The 20,079-nt window shown below is 44.6% G+C and overlaps 1 protein-coding gene across 6 annotated transcripts in view; it reads left to right on the top strand.

Moving 5' to 3' along the window:
• Nucleotides 1–20,079, top strand: part of Akap7 (A-kinase anchoring protein 7) — a 128,062-nt gene that overhangs the window by 106,658 nt on the left and 1,325 nt on the right. For 3 of the 6 annotated variants that reach the window (XM_055599303.1, XM_055599307.1, XM_055599306.1), the window contains one exon: nt 19,374–20,063. The exons of 2 other annotated variants lie outside the window; for them this stretch is intronic. In XM_055599303.1, the coding sequence (XP_055455278.1) occupies nt 19,374–19,570 (197 nt within the window). In that variant the 3' untranslated portion in view covers nt 19,571–20,063. Of the gene's footprint in view, nt 1–19,373; nt 20,064–20,079 lie in introns of those variants that run through there. One more of the 6 variants, XR_008719248.1, reaches the window with a different exon arrangement.

Raw genomic sequence — 20,079 nt, 5'->3', positions numbered from 1 at the left:
CGGTACTCTCACATACAATTAGAAATAAATCTATAAACAACAACAATGAAAACACTCCTCCAGACACACAAACAATAAGGTAATAGTTCTTTAACCAACCCACCCAACCAGTCAATCAAAGACTCCTATGGGGCTGGAGAGATGGCTCAGCAGTTCAAAGCACTTACTGTTTTGTTTTTTTTTAGAGGACCAGGGTTCAAATCCTAGCACCCAATCCCACAACTGCATGCAACTCGCTCCAGCTCTCTTCTGACCAGTATGGGCACAAACACACATGTGAGATGCATGCACCCTGTCACCAAAATATGAAAATCTTCCTAAAAAGTATTATGGTTTTAAACGATTATTTGTCTCTCCCATTTGCCTCTTAGAGCTAAAAGGCTCGGGACTACAAGAATCACACAAATACGACTTTTAATAATCTCTCTTCCTTCTCCACTACTTTTCCTTTCTCCTCCCTGCCTCCACTTTGGCTTAATGAATGCCTACCATCTACCAGGTACTGTGCCACGGTCATTTTCACAATGTTCACGAAGTACAGTTATTAGATATATGGTCCCCGACTTCCCTGTTTCCGAGGGGAAGTTGTTGGCAGCCAGAGAGGTGGGGAATTTCTCAGTTATAGTCCTCTGGGGTATTGGGGCTAAAGCTGGCAGAAAGCCTGGATCCCAGGGTGCTTGGTATTTATTGCCCTTTCGGAAGCAGAGAAACTACTGTATTGTGTAACCCAAGACCGAACTGTGAACTGTGCATAGATCCCTTTGGGTACTGTAGTGGCGGCGGAAGTCGTATACAAGGTAAAACCTTTCACCGTCGTCAGTGCTGATTAGACTTCCCTTTGCTAACTGATGTGTACCTGGGGTTCGTTTTTAAACTCGAGTGTGGAAACATTAGAGCGAAGGCTAGCAGTTAGTACTCTTGTTCCAGCTCCCCAAATCCCTTCATTCACAGGCTGGGGGAGTCAATATATTTCTTTCCATTGTTGTTCTCAGGACGTTTGAACACTTGAACAATGCTGGGTAATTTTCCTTGGGGGTACTGGGTGTAGGATTAACCCAGTCCTCTGGGCAGCCTTAGGCTGCTGTGAGCCATGCCCTGAGTCATCTTTCCTGGGCACATGACAGAAAGGAATGAGGGTCTCTGAAGTAGCCTGTTTTCCAGCTGTGACCTGATACCCCCAGAGGAACTTCAGCTGCCCAAATAAATCTAGTGGAATCCTCTGAAGACATGGGATAAACCATTTCCAGTAGATTGCTTAATTCCGGCCATTTTACCCATAGTAAACAGAGTAAAAAAAAAAAAAAAAAAAAAAAATCTCCCAAGTGCTTAGTGCCTTGTGGTAGGCCATGGAGGAGTTTGGAGACAGACTGACCCAGTTTGTAATTTCGGGTCTGATATTTACTGTTTAACTTCTACACTTAGCACCCCAATCTTATGTAGTATCTACCTGTCATGATTTAGCTAATATTTATAACATGCCTTTCTGCTAGTCACCCTTCTTTAATATACTTGGTAAATGTGATCTCTCTACAATAATTAAAGACTATGTTAATTGCAGTTATGTTTGGCACAATGAGGGTTTGATACTTTTTCCTTACCCCAGAGGGGGAATTAGGACTAAGAATTTTAGCTCAACACAATGTACTTTTGTGGAGAATTCCCTACCCATGTTCTAGAGGTCCTATCTATTGCAATATCTTACCTCCTGCCCCAGCAGAAATATGTGCTTCACATACTGTCAGCCCAGTCTCCTTAAAATCCAACAAGGGCCTTTCTAAGAATGAAGCCATCACAGACAACAGGAGAGCCAGAGGAAAGGCCACTGTTATCAGCCAAGTCTAAGACCTTCTTCATAAAACAATTCACACTTGCCCTTTCTTTGTTTAAACTCATTTGGGTTAAACGTTTATCACCTGCAACCACAGACTTTGGACATTATATTAGGGGACTTTATTATAGGTCTGAATCCCTGGTTTTGCCAAGCTGACTTAAAGTGTAGCTGTGATTATACATTAACACATTCTCACTGTTGGAGAGAAGTTGTGTTTACCAAGTTTATTATGTGCCAAACTCCAGTGTATATTCTGAAAGAAATATCAGTAACCCCAACTACTTGGCTTCTTTTAAGCCTTCATGTTGCCTTTGGTTGCAGTGAGGTCTGGCCTTGTGTGAGGGATTGCTCAGTGGAATGTGTTGTTTCACTTCTGCACAAGCTTTTCCTGCCTGGAAAGCTCTGACCAGGTGTTTCAAGGACTCTGGGATGAGTCCGCATAGCTATTGTTGTTGGAGGTTTCTTTTGAAATTTACATGACTTTACAAAACAGAAATCTGTTGAATCCCAAAGTTTTTTGTCCTCTCAGTATTACAAGCCAACATGAGGGGTCTTTCTGTCTAGCAGGTGATACCACACCTTTCCAAGCTGCCATGCCCTTCCTGTGATGCCACGCCCTTCCCATCCTGGGAAGGTTACCCTAAGTCAGAGAAGTACAGTAACAGTGGGTTAATTGCCACCGACACAGGCCGTTGCTCTAAACTTCTCTCATAGGTGACATTTACAACTTGATTCGAGCAAACACAGCTTCTACAATATACATTTTAGGAAATTAAGTGCCCCCATGATGAACATTCATAATGTTAGACTTAAAAGTTAACAGAGCTTGGAACTATTAAAATAAATCTTTCAGTTGGGAAACAGTCATGGACAGAACCTGAAAATAGAGTAAGTGTAACTTCCACTTAAATGTTGTGTTAACTGGAATATGAATGCTAATTGTACTAGAAGCCAGATAATAGATATATGAAATATAATTTCTTATTTCCATATACTGTTTCTCCGACTTACAAATTTAGCTAAGGGTATTTATGAACATAATATATATGTATGGGGAAAAAATGTGGTGCCAGGGAAGAAATGATACACGAACAAGATGCTTGGGGTAGAAGGAAATACGGCTTTATATCCCCCAGAGAACTGGAGCTCACTGGAGAGGAAAGGACCCCAGTGGCACAGAATGGTCCACATTTGCTCACTTGCCATAGCCTTCACCCCCATGTTAACTGTGGCCAGAGAGCTGTTGTTGGCATTTGCCATGTGAATGACATCAAGCTTTAATTGGATGTCTAACATATGTCAGTTAGAGCAGAAAAAAAAATCACACTTTCTAGGCATTTTAAATGTACAGCCCAAGTTAGCCATGAAGTCAACATTTTCAGGGTTTTGAATGATCTAGTTTGATTGCATGTAAACTGGCAAGCGATTTGTTAATCTACTACTTCTTGTCTAGATTTACTGAAGTCAAACCTTCCATAAAGTTCTGACAAACTGGCATTTGTCCTAAAGGGAGGCCCTGCTGGGGAGGAGGCTTAAGGATTCTGCGTCCAGACTGGGATGAGGGAAGGAGAGTTAGTCGTCTTAGAATATGTAGAAGGTTGGAAATATGGAAGGGAAAGTATTCTTTTGAGACTCATTAGGAACAGCGGATGTTTTAGCACATCCTTAGGCTTGGGCTGTAGAAGTCACATGGTTGCTGGTGAGCCGGTGCAGTCAGTATCAGGTCGGATGCTTGATTTGATCCTGCATGGCAGAAGGTGAGACCTAACTCCTGCATGTTGTATTCTGACCTCCACATGTGTGCTCTGGCATGCACGCACTCACACATAAACACACACACACCACATATAAAAGAAGAAGTCAAATGGTAATGGTGCATTAAGTCCAGAAACATTCTAGTTGTGTTTACAGTGTTTTCTATTAAACGATAAGAATATGCAAACAGACTGCTAATGGGGACATCCACGTAGAGTTTGTATTCTTTCCTTATAATATATTGGGTGGCAGAAGATTTTAAAGCAGAATTTCCCAACTATTTTGTCACCAGACTTTGAGTAGAAGACCAGAAACTTTTATAACAATATGCACTTTTAACTTAGTTAATTTATTGTGACTATTGAGTGGCGTTCAAAGTAATGCCTTTAGGATCAGTAAACTTGCTGTAAGAAGATAAATACATAAGTTTGGGCAGTCGTCTAGGCACATTATTGTCTAAACGTTGGTTATTGAACTCACTAATTTATTGTTAAGTCCTAGTGATAGCAAGCCAACATGTGTGATTGTCTTTATAATGGAAGCTGCTTTGAGACTTTAGATTTAGTTACGGTACTTTTTAAATTGGCGTGTTAAATCAAAACCAAGAATTCTCTGAGATGTTAGTGTATATTCAGGACTGTATGTACACAGCTTACTTAACCTCTAATGCAAATTCAGACCTACAAATTTTTAATGGAATCTAAAATTATATATGAACACTCCATGAAGTTTGATATTTAATTAATTAAGGTTAAAATAGATTATTTTATGAGAAAGTTTGTTCCTGAAATAGTGTGGCTGTAGCTGTTTTAACTTTATATTTGTTTTTAACTTTGGACCCTTTGATTCTAAAGAAGTTTGAATCATCAATAGTTGCAAAATTGTGTGAGGGGAAATGCAAAAATAGCAGATGTTAGTTATGGGATAGCTAAGAAAACAGGGGAACTATACTGGGTATTTTGACAGAGAATTTAATGTAGAAAATTAGTTAAGTAAATTTGGAGTATGAGTGGAAAGTGTATTCTTAGTTAAACAGAGATAGTAAGTTCCAGGCTTGGGGATTTATAGAAAGAAAGGTCCTCTGCAGTTAATGTCTCTGAGAAGGGCTTGCTGTCTCCAGGGAGGAGCCTCTGGGACTTAGAAAAGGGACTACCTACGCTGGAGTTTGGTCCATGAGGATGGGACATCAGTCAAGTCTGCTGGCACCTTCATGGGACAATAGAGGAAGACCCCAAGAGTAAGAAAAAGAATGAAAAGTGGAATCAACTGCTTCTGGAACCAGTTGCTACCTCTGGAGGGACCAGCCAGGATTTTGGCAGGTGGTTGAGGCAACAGGCATGGGGACAGTGGGTAAATGGCAGAGGGTGAGTTCTGTCCCCTTAGCGCAGTTTCCGTTTAATATCCTTCTGGGAGAACCTAACAGATGCTTCTGGTTGATGGATATGTTTGTGAGACTCAGTCTTATGTCATCAGTCTTGGTGGGGAAGAGCTGGGGTCAGTGTTGAGAGACAATAACTTAATAACAGACCCATAATCATTGGCTGCATTTTATTAGTGTATGTGTTTTTCATTGCTCCAAAATACGCATTTAGTTTATGCTAATTTGTAGTACTCATTTCTTTAGAGACAAAAGTACCAACCATATTGAACAATGATGTGAACTTTTTTAAACTCTAAAATTTATAGTTAAACAAAAATTAAAAGTCTAAAAAAACAAGGCGATTTAAAAATAGGCATGGTATATGGAAATTCAAATTAGTTAATGTTTCTAAGAAGAAAACCTTAACAAATTTAAGATGAGCAGATTATTACTTACTTTTTAGTTAGCATACTGATTCTGAGTTTAATTATGGCACCGTCATGCATGTCTCTATGTATTGCTCATATTCACCTCGTTACTCTCTCTTGACCGTTTCTCCCTCACTGGGCATCTTCTCTGGTCATTTTTCTTCCCCTTCTATGCTTGTGAAGGAGAGCAAATTATTTAAAAACTAGTTTGTCAGCAGTTTGTGAATATATGTTAAAATATTTTTGTTAGATGTGTGCTCTGCAGTCTTGTCCATGCAGTCTGGGGAATATTGGATACTCCTGTCATTCTGCATCAGCACTGAGAAGGATCAATCGCTTGCCCATTGTCAGTGTTAAAGGGAACCAAAGGCTCACGTCAGGGCCCAAGGCAGTGCTGGTTGGTTGAAAAGCCTGGGGAATTCTGAGAGGGGTCTGGGAACCAGTCAGAGTGAAAGCAGAAAGGATGATGGCATGGGTCTGGAGCAGCGACTGAGTCTTAATGAAGAGGGCAGGTGTAGGAGAAGATGCATGAGGGAGATGTAGGAGAAGGCTCATGAGTGCGAACAAGACAGCCTGCTTGAGCACTGTCAGCCCTCTGCTTCTCCACCCGATTTCAGTCATGTGTGCGCATGTGTGTGTACATGTGTTCATGGAGGCTTTTTTTTTTTTTTCTTTTTGAGACAGAGTCCCTGGCCTGGGGCTCATTCGGTTTGGCTAGGCAGGCTGGGGTCTTTCCTGCCTGCTTCTGCTTCCCAGTGCTGAGCTCATGAACGCACATCACTGCCTTGGAGTTTTTTGTGTGGGCTCTGGGGGTTGAACCCAACACTTGTGCTTGCTTTGTAACCACGTGCACATGGCCACCTCCCCAGCCTTTTCAGCTTTTCACCTTTTCAGCTTTTGCTTGGTGATAGGCCCGGGGCTCCCAGCAGCTTCTGTGTCCTCAGCCTCGCTGGGTCATATGGCAGGACCTCCCTCAGCTCTGGGAAACAGCGTTCCCTTCTCCTTCCCATGGATAAAACCAGGATAGCTGGCGTGTCACTGGCCCTCACTTTCTACACGGCTCCCGTAGAGCTATTGAACTGGGCTGCGCTGGCCCACAGGGTAACCCAGGTGGGGGAAGCCAGGATACACTGGCACAAGCGGAGAGTGGTCTGATAATCTTGTTTGCTTCGGGGAAAGGTGGGAGGAAGGTCTGTAAGGGTCTGGGGGGGGATGTGGCCTCAAGAATGGAACAGGGCTTACCCGGAAGGCTCTTTGGGCTCCTGAGGTGCAGACTCACCATGCTGCTTCACTTGTTCATTAAAATTTCTTTTTGTTGCTCCTGTTTTTTTTTTTTTTTTTTAACCCTGCTACTATTTTTTATGCTAATGGCTGTATCAGATCTTTTGGGAGTTTAACAAAAAGGAAAGAATGGCTGGCAGGCAGCCTTGTGATGAAAGGTGGGTAAGGGTTACCGCGAGGAAGAGAGCAAAGCCGAGAGGACCAAAATGAATGACGACTGCGGGGCACACGTCCTGTAGCAGGCGCGTTCTTAGAGGAGCTGCACGCCAACTGAGCCTGAGGTGGCTATTATTGCTGCTGCTGTTACTGTTATTCACAGTGCTGCACATTGGAGCTTAGTGCATCTGGAACTCTGAAACCATCTGTATCGTGCTATTCCTGGTGCCGTCTGTTTGTCTGCCGGGCGGCTTTTGCAAGATTAATGAATCTCAGTAGTTCTTCTCCACACCAAAATGGGACAGCATTTGACTGTAAAAGAGCGTAGTTGAAGCTACCCAGAACGAGACATAACATCACTGGAAGGCCGCTGCACCCACTACCACCCCACCCACACACGCAACATGAACATCTTTGTCACAATCAGTTCTGCACTGTTTCAAGAAACAGCGGTGACTCTGGAGTGATGGCTCAGCACGCTGGCTAAGAGTAGGCACGGCTCTTGTGCAGGACCCAAGTTCAGTTTCTAGCAGACAGGTGGGAGAGCTCACAGCGGTGTGCATCCCAGCTCCAGGGGATCCAAAGCTCTCCTCCAGGCTCTGCAGGCCCTGCATGGCACACACATACATACATAGATATAATTAAACATAAAAATCTTATAAAAAGGAAGGAAGAAGTGTAAGTGCTGACTGTGAAGGCACCTCAGTCACTGCTTTGCATTGTCTTAATTTTCACAACAGCCGTGTACTGTAGAACTGCTGTCATCTGTACTTTCTAAGGAAAAAGAGGGAGACAGGAGGGCTGAGTGACTTTCATAGGGACACAGGTATGGTGTTCTGACCCTATAACCCGAGAAGAGGCATTAAACTATTTTATGATTATTAGTCTCATCCTAGAATGGAAAACATTTTAGGAAGTATAATTGTATAAGGTAGTAGATGGAGATTAGCATTATGTCACAGCATCAAAAGTGTGATGTGTTAGAGCCGTGCTGATCGTTATTTGAAACCAGCTTTGGCAGGTTTTAGTTATGTACAGTTAGGCCAGTCTTCTGCTTTCCAGAGCCCTGATTCGACATATGCAGAAGCTGAATTGAGCTTTGGACTCACACGTGTGGGAGAAGTCTACCTCCCAGTTGCTTAGCACAAGGCAGGTCTATTATTGTCTCAGGGTGTAGGACACTAGGTCCTAGAGCATGTCGTGGCTTTGGTTCTGGGACTGGACTCTAGCTCATTCCATTCGGAAGTGCAGTGAGATGAGTTCAGGTGATCGCCGGCCTTCGCCTTCCACCCATGATTCTAATACCACTTTCTCCATAGGAACCTAGCTCAGGGCCTGCAGACAAAGCCCAGTTCAGTGGCGACTGCTCCTTGCCCACCTGCTGCCATCCATGCTTGTTTCTTCCTGCTGTTTGAATTGACTGGTAGCAGGTCTTCTATACATAAAGATCACGTATTCTGGAAGCCAACACCAGCTGATGGACCAAATGCATGTCTTTTTATACACCACCCCAGGCAGTGTCCAGTGAACACACAGCCTAGCTTAATTTTCTGTGGGATGTTTCTAAACAGAAGTTTCTAGTAAACTGGTAACCTTAAGACATTGAGAAAAGAAAAATTCCATCTTAAGTTCCATCCTTCAATCACTTCTTTTTTTTTTTCTTTTTTTCCCTAGAGTTAAACACATAAATTAAAGAGGTCACCAGGCTTCAGATTTTCTGGGAAGGTGTCCTCTGTTTCCTCATTAATTTTGACTTCATATGCCCTGCAAGGAAACAGATGCCCAGCACCCTTCTCAGCATGGCCTGGGAGCTTCCCAGCTTTGCCCTGAGTGTTTCCAGGCTCATGGCTCACCTTCTTACATCTTTAGTCACCACACACCTGAGCAAGACAGTCATTAGGCATACAGGCCGCACTGCTGCTGTGGCAGGTAGTTTCATGTCAGGCCAAGCTAGTCACCTGGTCCACCTGGGAAATACTGACTAAATTCATAAGATCTGACTCAGTCATCACCTCCTTTTGTCTTCATGAGGTTTGGGGAATTTTTTTCCTAGACTTGACCAGTCGGTTATTTGTTCATTCATTCATTTATTCATGTCTCCTGACCACAGTCTTTCCTCCCTCTACTCCTTCTAGTTTCCTCTCCCCACCCCTCCTCTCCAGACCCACTCCTCTATTTCCCTTCCGAAAAGGGTATTTCTCTCAGGGATATCGCCCAAACACAGCACAACAACTTACAATTAAGACGAGGCACACCCCCTACCCCCATATCAAGGCTGGATGAGGTAACCCAGTAGGAGGAAAAGGGTCCTAAGAGTGGGCAAAAGAGTAATAGACACATTCTCTCTCAATGATAGGAGTCCTACAAACTCGCCAAGCTAAACAACCACAGCATGTCTGCAGAGGACCTAGCACAGACCCAGGCAGGCTCTGTGGTTGCCGCTTCAGTCTCTGTGAGCCCCTGTGAGCCCTGCTTAGTTCACTCTGTGGGTTGTGTTCTTGTGGTGTCCTCTGGCTCCTACAGTTCCTTCTCCTCCTCTTCTGCAGGGTTCCCCAGGTTTTGCCTAATGTTTGGGTGTGGGTTCTACATCTGCTCCCGTAAGCTGCCAGAGGAAGCCTCTCTGATGACAATTGGGCTAGGGTCTGGAATTTGGGATAGCTATATATCCAAGGAACTCTAGAGGTATATCCCAGAATTTGGAGTCTTTGAACCCAAGGCTTTGTGCATAGTAAGCAAGCACTCTACCGACTGAGCCACAGCCCGGCCCTTGCCTATAGTCTTTTAAGTTTTTCTATTTAGCATGGAAAAGGTGTTTAGTCTACATGTATGTATGTGCCCCGTGCATATGCCAGAAGACAATGGCAGATGTTCTGGGTCTGGAGTTATAGAGGGTTGGGAGCTGCCATGTGGGTGGTGGGAATGGAACCTTGGTCTTCTGGAAGAGCAGCCCATGTTGTTTGTACCTGCTGAGCCACCTCTCAGTCTGTATGTATGTAGCCACCCTTATTGTTCGTCTTCCCCTCACAGTATTTGTGGCCTTTTACTGTTTATCGTCATGCATTTCTATTGACTTGCAGGTTTTCTGAAGGTAGGGTCCTGTTGGGTCCTTTTTGTATTCATAATGCAGCTGCTTCTCACAGGTAGAGGGCGCTTGGTGGATGTCTGTGCAAGGAAAGCTGAAAGTAGGAAAGAAAGAAGGTAGGGAGAGGAGGGAGGAAGAGGTTCAGGGAGGAAAGAAGAGAAAGGGCAAGGAAGGGCAGGAGGAATTGTGTTGTGACAATAAGAGTTTCTTAGTACTGAGAAATTTCAGTGGAGAATGAGGTAAGGAAGTACCGTGACTGAACCCTGAATTTTCTGGTTCTCCAGTCAGTCATGCAGTTGGCGTTTCTCACATTTGCCTCCTTTGCACCTGTAGGAGCATTCTCAGGTTACCTGTCTGGGGCAGGTGTTCCGGGTGGGCTAAGCTTCTGTTTTGTAGAACTCCGAATTCCCATCTGCGTGGCTGTAGAATCCTGCGTAGGTTTTGTAAACTCCTGGTGTCCTTGTTTTTATTAAAACATTCACATTACCTCAGGAGAAGCCTTAGAAAACCAAACGGGATAACGTTTCTGACCCTGCTTTGCAAAGCAGGAAACCCCTTCAAAGGGCCGTAGGCGCTGTCCCCTGTTATCGCTGTTATGACCCATGGACGGAAACGTGCTCAGCCTGGCGTTCCTCCTGACCTGGGTGTGCCCGTATTGCTTTTAAAGAGCCAAGTGGCAGCCGCCGCCTATGATTTATGTTATTTGATTGGACTCTCTGGAACATTCACTGGGCTGACCTGCCTTGGTGAACACAGCATTTAGAATGTGAAGGCACCCTCCTTTCTGCTTGGACGGAGCCCTGGTTTAGAATACAAGCTTGGAAAGAAAAGCATGTGTTATCGTGAGCAGATGTTTTATCGAAATAACCGAGAAACCAAAAGTTGGCTATTATGCCCAGCTCTCTTGAAATAGATGGCTAATCAGATGTGCACAGCAATTAAGATTCTAATCACAGCTTCATTTTTAGACTTCACATTTCCTGCTGATCAAGATTTCTTTAAAATTTATGTTTTTGGCATGTCTCTTTATCGTAAAATATTTTACAATGATATTTATTTTTCTACTGATATTCCTGTGAACCCAAATTTGTATGAATAATACCTACCTACCCCCTTTTTTTTTCATGATTCAGAATTGTACGTCTTAGTGAGTTTTGCACTGAATGACCCAGAGTGGTCTTTGTGACCAGGCAGGGACCTTGAAAATTCCCACACTCCAACTGGAAGAAAGGTAGGAACTGAGGAACTGAAATTTAGGGAGGAAGCTTAATGGTTTCTCTATATAGGATAACAATTGTGATGTGTGCTCTTAGATAGATTCCACAAACAACACAGAGCGAATCCCAAGGGAAGCAAACTGCAGAGAGGCCGGCTGGCCGGCACTCCCAGGAAGCCGATTTCCACAGCAGAGATAGTGACCACCTGCCAGCCCTCTCTGGTGCCAAGTTCACTTATACTCTTTGAGCAGATTGGGTAGCTGATAAGCCTGATACTCAGAAGGGAAAGAGGAAAACAATTTACTTGGCTCCAGTCCACATTCACAAGTCATCCCCCCAGTCAATTTTATGGAAAATATTTTGAGATTGGACACAACAGAAAGCTATGATTCAGAGGAAAGCGACTGAGGGAGCTGGCCTGCAGCTGTGAGATTGCACACGTCGCAGCCGAGATGTGTCTTAAAAATAGCGAGGACCCAGGAAGTCACCCATATGGGCAGCCACGGGCTAATGGCAGAGTGGCAGGCATGGGACTAGTCAGCGAGCCCTTTGTCGACCCCTGTAGCAATCCTGGGAAGGAGCTGTTCCCATTAGCATTTTTAAAAGCGAAGTCTATTTCACACGCTGTAAATTTGCTCTTACTCATGTTTAGTTCTGTGAGTTTTAATGAGCATGAGTCGTAAGGACCACAAGTGAGATCATATATAGCTCCACTACCCTCCAAATTCCCTTCACATTCCTTCCTCTCCCCTCCCAGCTCCCCCAAACCGCCAGTCTGGTCCCCATCCAGCGTTTCCTTTTCTACAGCATCGAATGTGAAATCACATGGTGTGTAGCCTCTTCAGTTTGGCTTCTTTCACATACTGTACCTGAGAATTATCTGTGTGGTAGCGTGTATGAGCATGTCTTTCCTTTGTAGTATTCTTTCATTGCATGGACGTGGCACAGCCTTTCAGTTCACTCATCAGGTAGTTCCTATTTTAAGGCACTTTTGTACAGAGCTCCAGACATTGGTGTAAGTGATTTGGTGAGCATAGGCCTTTCATCCATCTGTTTTCAAGTCAAGCTAGAGGTGAGCTTGCTACATAGTGTGGTAAGAGTAGTCAGCTTTTATAAGAATTTCCCCGAAACGGGGTTTTTGCATTCTCACCAGCACCAGAAGCTCTGCTTGCTTCATGTCCTCAGCAGTGATTATTGTTATGTGTCCTTTTAACTGAGTCATTTGAGCGGGAGAGTATTGTCACTATTACCTGTCTTTCTCTGATGGCTTAAGATGTTGACTGTCTTTCGCCATGCTTGTTGGTCATCCATACATTTTTGTTGTTGTCTTGCTTTCAGAGATAGGGTCACTCTACGTAGCTCTGATTGTCCTACAACTCTGATTGTCCTATGTAGATCAGGCTGGCCTCGAACTCACAGAAATCTGCATGCTGAGTACAGGGATTGCAGGGTGTGCCACCACGTCTGACTTCCATTCGTGGCAGGAATAATTAAATTTCTAGAATAACACACGTAAAACTTGAAGTAATGGAAAGATGCTGAGGAAGGTTTGTTCACATCTAAGTGAAGTTGTTGTTCTTTTCACTCATTTCTTCCATTTTTTTTTTTTTCATCACTAGGTAACTCATGCTGTTCTCTAACAGTGAACCCTTCCGCTTTCACCTTCCTATTTCTGTGATTGAGGCATGGAACACCCACGCCTGACCGCTTCTAACAGCCCTGACTGTAGGCCTGTAAGGCCACCTGAGTGTGTTCAGAACAGCAGGAAGGGCGGCCTCCCTGACTGGTTTGCAGTCCTCTGTGACTGGGCACTTCTCTGTGGGGATCTGCCCTCGAGCCTTGATGGCTACACATGTCCATCTGCGGCTCTCAGCTTTGTTGGCCCATTTCCCTCACATGGTCTTGTCTCCTTGTGTCCCCAGGCCTGACTTGCCCATACTTGCCTCACAGATAGCACCTTGTTGAAAATACGTAGCAGTTTTTCCTAGTGGAGGTGAGCGTTCTTTTCACATCAACTACTGGCAAGCTGCAGGTGATTTCACTCTAGTGGAGCTATGCTGGCTTACGGAGGCATCAAGCCTTTTGAGCCTTTCCTCTGTAGAGTTCCTTGTAAAATCTTTATAGTAAAGCTGGCGTCAGTGGCCTCTTCCACACCTTCCATTTCCGCATTGCTATTTCAGTAACTGGTTCCGTTTTGTTTTTGTTTGTTTTGATTTTTGAGACAAGGTAGCTTGTAGCCAAGGATGGCCTTGAACTCACTGTGTTGCCAGTGGTGATGACCTTGACTCTGGCTCCTTCAACCTCTACCCCCCAAATACTAAGGCTTATTGGCAATGGGTCGCCACAAGTATCAGTGGCTTTTAACACTCATATTTCTCCCTGGGTACAGCTTTTTGGTCAGGAGACTTCTCATCTTTTGTCCTTTCCTTTCTTGCAGTCACACTGGGAAGCCTCATAGGCCAGGTGCTGCTTCCTGGGGAATCTTGTCCTCTTTCCTTGCTGTTTCTTTTTCTGTGCATCCTGTTCGTCTCCTAACTTTTGTAGTTTTTCAGCATGGTCTGGTCTGAGAGGGCCACGCCTTCATGCCAGCCTTCCTTTTGTGTGTATGCCTTTTGAGCATTAGTAAAGCTCGCAGCTTTTCTCCTTTTGTGTTCTCTCATGAGAATGCCAACAGTGCCTATAGGGCTTATGGTCTAATACAGTATGTTCTTTCTGTGTCGTGATGACAGCCTCGGGGGTCAGAGAAGCTCTGCTTTCCCTAATGAGGCTTTTGACAGTTGGTGTGCAGTGACAAAGGCTAATGTTCTCAGGTGTGAAAGTTCTCATTTTGATATTCTCTCCCCTGACCCTGTGTGCATTTGTGCACGTGTGTGCGCGTATCTGTGTGTGTGTGTGTGTTGTGTCTTTCCCCCTCCTTCCTCTCTCTCTCTCCCTCTCTTACTCTTATGTTACATCTTCTGCTTCTTAAAATGTCAGATTACTACCCGCTGATTTATTGATTTCGGTACAAGCAGGCACTTAGACGGTGGTGGTAGGTAGGAAGGCGATGACAGCCTCTAAGAGCCTTCCGCGTCACACCAATCCAGCTTCTGTTTGGTCAGCTCAGCTCACATGTGAGGGCCAGCTAAGCCATACTAAGACTTAATTATCCTAGGAGTCCTAAGATTTTCTTGCCACCACTGAGGAGTTATTTCCTTTTGATGATCTCAGAGAAGGAAACTGACCTGTATTGGTCCTGAAGATCTCAGGCAAATATAAACAAAGCCAGAATAATAGCTGCAGACCATGGATGAACTGTGCCACATTCTTAGATAGTTGCTTACTCTAATTACTCATGTGACGCTTGTTGAAAAGTATCTTAATTTTGTGCCTGTTCGGATATACTGTGTTGAGTGGATTTATTTTCATTTAGTGATTGATATTTTGGGATAAGCTCATTTTATAGCCCAGAGTGGTCTAGAATATTTTTATAGTGGTCACTATAAAATACACTCTAGACCCTCACCTGTTTTACTGTTGCAGCCTTCTAAGTGCTAGGATGTTGGCATAAGCCATCATATTTGACTGTATTTTGTGGTTCTAAAAGATTTTTCATGACTTTTATTTCTTTTAGCATTTTCATAAGAAACTGTGGCTCTGGGTGTGGTGGCTCATGCCTACAATTTCTGCGTTTGGAAGGTTGAGATGGGGATTATTTTCTGTTCCAGCCATTCTAGGCTCTGTAATGAGTTCCACACCATCGCGGGCTACAGAGTGAGACTCAGGTCTCAAACGATACCACCAAAGATCTACTAGGGGGATTTCTCAGATACAGGATGAGAGGCAAAAGCTAGTCTTTTCAATAGGTATGAGAGTCAGTAAACCAAGAAAGGATACTTTTGATCACGAGTTTGATGCTGTTGTTAGGAATATTTCTGCCAGTATCTTGTTGGAATCAAGAGAGCTGTGTGTATTGTCATACTGTGCGCCACAGTCATTGTTGATGGGGCATCAGGGAAACTGTCTCAGAGGTCAGCGTGAGAGACTGCTGTCCTCATGTAAGTGTTAGGCACAGGAAAATGTAGCATAACTTTAATCTGAAAATGTCTCTGTAAGTTGAATTAGGTCTACTGAAAACTGGAAGGCAAGTTCTCACTGGAATGAAGATTCTGACCTCTTGGACTATTTCATTCTTACAGATCTGTAATAAAGCCACCCAGGACACACACATGTATGCATGCATACATGTGCAAAAATGTTTTCAGGGCGTCATGTATCCTAGACTGGCCCTAAATTCCGTATGTAACTAAGGAAGAGCTTGATCCTCTCTGGGTGCTGGGATCATAGTCATGTGCCATGCCCAGTTTGCTCTGAGATCATATTAGTAGCCTGAGTGGGTTTGCACAAAAAACTGATGTGGGGAAGCTGAAGTCCAGGTTGGAGCTTGAAGATTTGTTGATTTGCCTATTTTTGGTTGGTGAAATAATTGCTTACTATAGATTGTTAATTTCTGATCATCATTGGAAGAAATATTTTGTCTTACAGATCAGGTTCATCAGGCAAAGAAGATGTAGATTTTTCGCACAGATATTCAAATTATTCTCAAATTCTCTGCTCTTATTTTAGATTTAATTTTACATTTAAATTTCGGGCCACGGTGTGCTATTTATATAGGATGGTAATAACATTCAAAACTGTTGCTACTGCTTTCAAGGATTTCAATAAAAAAAATCACTAGGCAAAAAAAAAAAATTATCGAGCTCTCATTGTGGTGAAAAAACTGTGCCATATGTTAGCAGAGAGGAAGGCACCAGATATCTATTGTAGTTCCTATCCTCAGGCCTGCGTTTGTGTGTGGGTTCAGGTACATGTGGGTGGGGGCGCACATGTGTATGTGCCAATGCGCACATGTGTATGCATGCGCAAGGAGGCCAGCAGTACATGCCAGCCGTTTCCTTAACCACACCCACCTTATGTTTTGAGACAGAGTCCCTCAGTGATTCTGGAGTTTAACAGTTAGAATAGTTGGCCAATGAGCTCCAGGGCGCTCTCTCTCTCTCTCTCTCTCTCTCTCTCTCTCTCTCTCTCCTTCCCAAGTGCCAGCATTTCAGATATGTACCACTACTCCGGCTTCTCATATGTGTGCTGGGGGAGCCGCACACAGGCCCCATGCTTGCATCAGGCAGGCCTCTGACTGGGCCATGCTCCCAACCATCAGGCTATGTCTTTGTAAATTAATAAAGAATGCCCATAATTTATAAAAGAATTAAAAAAGAAAGCTAGTAGGATCTTGGTTTGTTCTCTACAGTATTTAGATAGGCTGAGAGGATATAGGCTATGTATTTTTTTATTTTATTTTTTATATTAATTATAGTTTAGTCACTTTGTATCCCAGTTGTAGCTCCCACCTCATTCCTTCCCAGTCCAACCCTCCCTCCCTCATCTCCTCCCATTCCCCTCTCCAAGTCCACCGATAGGGGAGGTCCTCCACCCTTTCCATCTGACCCTAGTGTATCAGGACTCATCAGGACTGGCTGCATTGTCTTCCTCTGTGGCCTGGTAAGGCTGCTTCCCCCTCAGGGGGAGCAACTGAGTTCATGTCAGAGATAGTCCCTGTTCCCCTTACTAGGGACCCACTTAGTAGATACTTAGGACATGACCAAATGGTGAAGTGCTCATATACACATGTCCTTCCAGCTGAGCAAGGCCAAAGGAATTAAGATTGTAATTGGAAGGGGAAGGGCAGGGATCTATATATAGGGAATGACCTGGCAGCATCTAAGGATGTTGTAATTCACCCCAGAGGTGGCACAATAGTGGCTGTTCAGGCAAACCCCAGGAAGTCCTGAAACAGAAACTTGCCCCCCCTCCCCGTAAGTGGAGACTGAAAGGGGTATTTTATCTGATTTTTTTTAATTGACAAATTGAATGTTGTTTTGAAAGAGGGTCTCACTGTGTAGTCCTAGCTGGCCTGGAGCTTGAGCTGTAGGTCAGGCTAGCCTCAGATTCACAGAGCTCCAGCATCGGCCTCTGCTTCCCAAGCACTGTGGTCAAAGGTGCGTGCTACCACACCCAGTGTGAAAGGGATACTTTAGAAAATGGACCTAGAGGCTTCTAGTCAGGCGCCTTGAGGACAGGAGAAATTGTGAGGTGCATGTTGACAGTACTGCACAGTGAAGCAGGCTGACTAGGGTCAGGAAGGTCTCAAAGATAATCATGCTCTGAGTTTGATTGACAGGGGTAATAGTAAAAGCATGAGCAAAAATAGGACAGCCAGAAGGGAAATTAACATTTTGTGGGAAGCTTTTATATTTCAACCTCTCTCTTTAGGAAAGACGTTGGGCAGGGTCTTCCTCAGTAGCCCACCCTAGTTTCGAATGTGCATCATGAGTATGGGACTCCGAACATGTACCGCAGACCCATTTAACATTTCAAGTCACAGGGACACACCACTGACAAAAACCACGAGGTACGTGATATTAGAACTGAGAAGGATTTTGGAGAATGAGTTATTAATGGAACTTAAATCCTGCCTTGTTATCTTACCATTGAGAAAGCTGACTAGAGTTCTAGAACTGTTCACAAATTGTAGTCCCTGGCCTGGGTGCAGAGCCTTGGTGGGGGATTTGGAATGTCATTTTGAAAGTCATGTTTTGAAAGGTACTTAAATAGCATCCCTTCATTTGCATCTGATTTTCCATTTTAAATCTGAAGAGCCACTATACAAATAGTTGCATGCAGTGCGCATAGAAATACCATCTATACAGGGTAAATATTGTGCTATAAGATTGAGAGGAAACAATTTAAATATTAGGCAACATTTCCACGCATTCTTACTAGTAAAAATCAGAGCTTTTGCCTGAGCTTATATTAGTGACAGTTCCTTTCCTTGCTTTTTCACAGTGCCATGACATATCTGTTCAGTAGGTTCTCTGTTATCACCAAGTCAAAGCTTACTCAATTCCAAACATGTTTTGTACTGCACGTGTGCTTAGGCTTGTAATCGTGGTCCTTGGTGCCATGTTTGAGGGGGAAGCGGTTGCTAAGGCATCAATCTAGGTTGTTCTTAACCCATCCTCCCTTTCATGTGTGATGTCTGTCTGCTGGAAGGATAGAGGTGGCTTCCAGCAGAATTAATCCTGCATGTGCGCTGGGGACAAATAACAGGGTTATGAAGGCGGACTGGGGCCAGGAGTGATCTTTGGCTCATCTTCTTCTGCTCTCCAAGCCCTGATATGTATGGGGATAGAAAATGATATCCGTGTCCCTGCTTCCACTCATTGTATCCTCCTGACCCAGACCTGGACATGCAGAGGTGGCGCCGGCTTTGTCACCTCGAGCCCTTGGATTGTCACGTGGAGCTCATCTTACGGTGGGCAGCGAGTTGTTTGCAACACCACCCATCCGCTTTCCAGCCGACACTTCAGAGGAGGGAGTGAGGGTGCTGAGCGGACGTGGTGGGAGAGGCCCCCTTTGCCTTTCCGCAGCGAAGGGACGATCTGGAGAATGGAAGGGTGAGGTAGCAAGAGGACACGGGAGACGTGGATCTTATTCAAAACACCAAAGCGAATACTGTACATGCTTCCACCTGCATCGTCATTAGAGGGACAGCAGAGGGAAGATTAGACAGTGGCCCATAGGGAGTTGCCACCAGGATCATAATTCTTAGGAGAATTCCCCGTCTCTTGAGTTACAGCGACAGCATCGAGATTTTAAAAATAGAATGCTAGCCTTGCAGTCCTATTTTAAACCGGTCTCTGCTGGCAGTGGTTATTACATTCGCCTTGGTGTGAGTGCTGGGAGTTTATTGACAACCAATCTCTCTGCCAAGCATTTCAAAATGAGTGATCCTAAGCCGTAAGATGGTGGGGGAAATCTCGATTCTCTGATAGTTAGCATTGGAGAGGGAGCAGCAGGTCCAGATCTCTTGGGTGAATTCATGTGCCCGAGACCCATGTGTGGGCACCAGCAGCTCATAAACATCATTAGCCTTGAGTGAGAGAGGAGCGCAAAAGCCATGTAGAAATAGGAAGGCTGCAGCGCTGCTAGCAAGGCTATGTGCCTCTAATGGACGCCTTTGCAGCCCAAAGTCTTCAGAAATAGACAGGGTCACGCCTGGACGAATGTCACAGGAAAAGGCAGCCCACTCTTGCTGGACGTATAGATCCCATTTGCCAGAGTGAAGGACACTTGCTCTTTTAACTAGCTGAACTAGCTGGGCCCTGGTGGCCTCGTTGCTATGGCAATATGAGCTCAGTGACCTCTCTTCTCTTGTGGAATGTAGGTGAGAAGGACCGAGGGGAGCCTGAGGATGCCGAACTGGTCAGGCTCAGTAAGAGGCTGGTGGAGAGCGCCGTGCTCAAGGCTGTCCAGCAGTACCTGGAAGAAACACAGAACAAAAAGCAGCCAGGAGAGGGGACCGCCACGAAAGTTGAAGAGGGCGAGCGGAATGGCACCGGTAGTGATAACAACAGGAAGTGAGAGGACAGCCATTCCCGCTGTCCCTCTGCGAAGTCGCAGACTGACTCGCCGCGTGCTAGCCAAGCACCCTGTTCAAGCCGCAGAGATGGCCCATCACTTTTAAGATTGGTGCGTCCGTGTTGCTGCGACACAACGGAAAAGGAAAGAATGGGGTGCTGAGACCAGCAGAAGAAATGAATTTACAGAAGAACAATACCAACCTTGTGTGCCATCAGCCATGCACGAGGGAGAGCGGGCGCTTCTGGAAGGCCTGCCAGGACTCAAGAGGCGGAGGGAGAGGACCCGCCACCGTCGGAATACTGCCGTTTACATTGCTTAGATCAGTGGGCCGCTTTATCAGAGGACAAAACTTGTACACAGCTATCAAGTGCTCAAGTTCAGCTTGCCACTGTTGAAATGATCATGAGTATAGTGAGTCCGCAAAGTTCCGTGTTTGTCCCCAGTGTGCTGTTACCATACAGTGGTCTTTATTTACAGTAAATTAAGTTTCACATGAATTCTATATTTTG

The sequence above is a fragment of the Psammomys obesus genome, unplaced genomic scaffold (assembly GCF_907164565.1).
Source record: "Psammomys obesus unplaced genomic scaffold, mPsaObe1.curated_primary_1811, whole genome shotgun sequence".
NCBI classification, from domain to species: domain Eukaryota; kingdom Metazoa; phylum Chordata; class Mammalia; order Rodentia; family Muridae; genus Psammomys; species Psammomys obesus.
The sequence above is the reverse complement of the archived record's forward strand: the minus strand, read 5'-3'. Positions and strand labels throughout refer to the sequence as shown.